At 33.6% G+C, this 4,611-nt stretch overlaps 1 protein-coding gene across 18 annotated transcripts in view; it reads right to left on the bottom strand.

Moving 5' to 3' along the window:
• Nucleotides 1-4,611, bottom strand: part of Sox5 (SRY-box transcription factor 5) — a 936,135-nt gene that overhangs the window by 96,194 nt on the left and 835,330 nt on the right. For all 18 annotated transcript variants that reach the window (XM_033766292.1, XM_010615329.2, XM_010615302.2 and 15 more), the window contains one exon: nucleotides 2,253-2,338. In XM_033766292.1, the coding sequence (XP_033622183.1) occupies nucleotides 2,253-2,338 (86 nt within the window). The remainder of the gene's footprint in view (nucleotides 1-2,252; nucleotides 2,339-4,611) is intronic.

Below are 4,611 nucleotides of genomic sequence, written 5' to 3' on the forward strand. Positions count from 1 at the left end.
ATATATATATTTTTTTTAATCAAAAGGTTCATTGTAACATATAGTAGGGAATGTACTACAGTGGGCAAGAAGAAGAAAGGTCCATTCAGGGACTGCTGTGGTGAATTAAGTAATAAGGGTACCTTGGCCTGGAAGAGGGACAGTTATCTTTGAAATAAATGGATTCTCCAAATATTTTAATAGGTAAGATGAACAGACAGTGAATGAGTGAGCAGAGAGGAGGGAGGCAATGGATGCTAAGGGTCGAACCCCAGTTTCTCGGTTGAGAAACAGATGGAAAGAAGCATTCAGCAGGACCACAAAAGGAATGGGTCTGAAGGTAGGAAAGACCACAAGTACTGTGTTTATATGGTTTATTAACGTGTGGATCAAAAGCTTAGGACAGACTTAAAGGTAGAAGAGAAAATAAATTTGTTATAAAAGAAATAGTGTTTGATATAATGTAAATTTGTATTATTTATATATACAGTCAATTTTTCTCTAAGAAATAAATATGTCTGTTTAATATGTTTTAAATGCTCTTAAAGGTGCACAGAAAGGTGAAATTTGATACAAAGTATTTTTATTACAAAGCAATGAATTTCAAGGACATAAATATTAGTTAAGAAACAGTTATTTTATTTAAACTTTGCCATTTTGTTTTTAAAAATGATAGTACTTATTTCTATTCTCAGGATAAAAAGAATTCTATCAAAGAATTTTATCAGAATAAAACTTCTAGTTTTACTTATGATATCATGTGAAGAATCATACGCAAAGGGTTATTTATGAAATACAAATGGTAAGTAAATGGAGTCAACCATGAGTAGGAATATATCAATAGTGCTATGTGTTAGATCTAGGTGTTGAGAAAGAAATGATTGCCTTAATATATATCTGTGTAAAGAGGCATTAAATGGAAAATTCAGAGTTTGAAGTAGACAGCTGTCATTATAATTCCTACTGTGCCCTTTAATATTGCAAAGCATATAAAATCTTTGTATTAGTGCCAATTAATCAGCATTATTGTAATAATTTGATTAGCCAGTTACTGAGTTAGCAAAAGTCATAAAGAGGAGTGATGTCTCCAAAGTTTAAAATAAAATTTCCTGTACTCGGAAAAGCAAATATGACTGTTTAAAAACCATGAAGATTGGATTCTGTGCTCAAGCTCCTTTCTTTGTCACAGGAAGATACTAACATATAATGTAAAATGTTATTGTAAGAATTAAATGAGATAATCCTCCTAAAATCCTTACCAGAGAATCTAGCATAAAAAATATTCCAAAAACCCTGGCTAGCAAGTGATCTTAGTTGTTATAGCATCATCCTATATATAAATTAAACTCATTATGTTTAGGCCCAAGGAGAAGGAAACAGCAGTGTGTTTTGTTTAAAAATATATAACCTCTCTACCAGTGAATAAGGTTTCTTTCAGATCATCACTTTTTCTTTGCCAGGGTTCATATCAATTACAACTTCCCACCATGATGGTCTTCCTGATGTTACCCCAACTCATCATTTTTACTGCTGCCTTAGCAACACTTCTGGTTTCACCACTCTTTACTTAGGACAAACAAGAAGAAATTAAAATATAACAGAAAACAAAAACAAGTAAACAAGCCAACAACAACCAACTCTTTAATGGTTCTAAAGAAAGATATCAGCAACAAGTGCCAGATGGCATCAGTACCACCATCTCTCCGTATTGGTTATGTACCGAGTATTATTATACCAAGCGTCATTTCAACCAGTCGATTCTCGTATGGACCCAGTTTGATAAAATTGACATTTTTATATTTCCTATTATCTTATAAAAATTAATTTTAAAATGCCATTTTTGGTCATCCTGTGTTTAAAGAATTGCACTGGCAAGTGGTTAAATGTCATTTCTATTAGATTGCCTTGATCCATAAGTGTTTGTATTTCTTTTACAGTTTTTATTTTGTTGTTGTTCTTTTTTGCCTTGATAGGGATCATTCTATGACAAAATTATGGCATGCAAGAATCAGAAAAACTACAACGCATTCTTAAATCATGCTAGCCAATAAAAAATTCGAGAAGCTATCTTCAGTACAGAAAACAGGACTACAATGAAAAGAACCAACATCTCAACTTTTGGTTGAGGATCAGTATAAATAAATTTAAAAACAAAAGAGTGTTACACAAATACCACTAGTAAGTTTCATTTTGCTTCAACACGGTAATAGCAGTAATAGCTGTTGCCCATATTTACTTAACCTTTGTCTCCTCTGCATTGTTTCCTGACTTACCTGCAGTTGGAGTGGACCTAAGCCTGGTGTTGCTGCAGCAGCAGCTGCCATGGTAGTTGGGATCAGCTGAACAGGGTAAGGGTCACCTAAGTAAGAGAATAATAGAGGCGTCAGCACCTTTTATCTACTCTCCACCTGCAAATTAAACTCACGCATTCACTCTTTCCAAAAGCCTTCTTTTGTGTGCCTTGCTGAGGCCTAATGAAAAGCTCTATTGTGCAGCCTTTTACTAACACTCTTTTCACAATTCTGGCTGAGAGAGGAATGTGAATAAAAGGCACAAGCAATTAAGGCGGAAACCTCATCCTTTTTTTCATGATGTATTTAGGAAAATGGAGGGAAAAGTGCACATTGATCAGAAGGCCATACTTTATAACACACACACACACACACACACACACACACACACACACAGAGGTCTGACAATCTTGATATAAGTACAGCAAATTCTTGGCAAATGTACAGTGTTATTATAAAAGGAATTTAACTAAACTTACTTTTATTTTAACAAGCTAAGCACCAAAGATTTCTGACACGTAGATTATCTTTTGAATGATACGTTATTGGTTCGATTCAAATAACTGTAATAGTATATTGAGGACAACTTCATAGTATAGAAAACATTTTATATATTTTAGGTTGTATAAAATATTGGTATCCTTTTATTCCTGAGATAAATGTTTACAAAAGTATGTTATGAAGACAATAGAGGTAGCTTTCTCCTTATTTAAAATCATTAAGACTTAATTACAATGTTTTATTACATAATCAATAAAAATAGAAATCCAGAGACTATTCTTCACATTTGGATGCAAATAAAGCCTTATTATTTAGTAAAGAGGTACTTTTTGCACAAATCCTAATGACATGCTGATGTTGTAACTTAATAATACATATATCACTCATTTGAAATATAACCATAGGCAATAACTATTTTTATAATACATAAAACATTTTCTAATATTTATGAAAAAATTGCTGAATGCTACATGCATGAAAATGTAATAAGTCTGTTAATAGATTCATTTAAGAATTTTACTTATTACCTGCTATATGGTAAGCACTGATCTTAGAATTAAGGATGGAACTCTGGAAAAAGATTAACACACAAATGCTGATTTACTGGACATTTAATGTAGCTTAAGCTTTGGGCTTCTGAAAATAACTCAGCAGTATTTTCATATGATTATATATATTTATATTTGTCAGTTTTCTTAATTTTATATTTTATTGGGATTTGTTATAAATGAATATTTACTCCTGTGTTTGTGGGTATGTTTCATATTTTTATTTAAATAGGGTCTCTCAAAATATATTTCAAGCTTTGAAACACCTTGATCTAGCTCACAGTTCATGGAGAAAGAAGATAACCAAATGTTTAGTAAAAAACATGTCACCATTTAGATTGCAAATCATACATTATTACAGACTTTATGTGGAGACCCAAATCTGGCCCAAGAGGTTAATGATGTCTCAAGTAAAAGTCATGCACAAGTTGAAACTTGAATTAGGTGAATGCTAAATAGGCAAAGAAAGAAAGAGTTTTCCACATGGAGAAACAATTTTCTTGAAGATTCACAGATAAAAAGTCACAGGCCACGTTCCAAGTTTGCTGAAGTGCGGAATGCAGGCTGGGATGTAGAGAGAGACATGCCTGACTGTGCAATTACGTGAACAACAGTAAAAGCATAAGTCTTATCCTACAGCATAAAGGGAGTCACAAATGCGGGAGAAGGCTTGCTTGAGTGAGATCTCTTGGGTTGGAGGTTGGAACTCTATAATCAACAGTGAACAGATTCAGAAATCTGTGTGAAGCTTAACAATAGGCTGGTTTAGGGTGGTGACACTGGGATGGGGAGTGTGGGGAACCTGAGGAACATGTAAAGGGAAGAACTGAGAAAATTTAGTGGCTCTTAGGAGAGTAAGATTCAAGAGTGACGTCGAGGGCTCCCACTTAAATGACTGAAGACCGATGCTGTTTCTTGGATTTATACATATGGATGAGAAAAGAAGATGCCAGGTTCTGCTTGAGGGTGAAGGGAGTCACAGAGAAGGAATAAAGAAATCTGTTTTAGCTATTTTAAATTTGAAAGTGCATGAGATATCCAAATTGAGGCGTTCATTAGACACCTGATAACGTGTAAGGATTTTCAAGAAGAAGCCTAATTCAGAGACAAATTTGAGAGTGGTTAGCACATATCTGAAATTCAAAGTTACAAACCCAAGGAAGCCATTTAGGAGTTAATTGTAGATTAAAACTGTGATCCAAGGGTTGGGTTGTGGGTTAGCATTTGCAGTCAGAGACTCATCTAGCAGAAAAGCAGGAAAAGAAAGGTAATTTTTCTTTTTTTTTTTTTTT

This window comes from Fukomys damarensis, unplaced genomic scaffold (assembly GCF_012274545.1).
Source record: "Fukomys damarensis isolate Sample0158 unplaced genomic scaffold, DMR_v1.0_HiC HiC_scaffold_19, whole genome shotgun sequence".
In the NCBI taxonomy this organism is placed as follows: domain Eukaryota; kingdom Metazoa; phylum Chordata; class Mammalia; order Rodentia; family Bathyergidae; genus Fukomys; species Fukomys damarensis.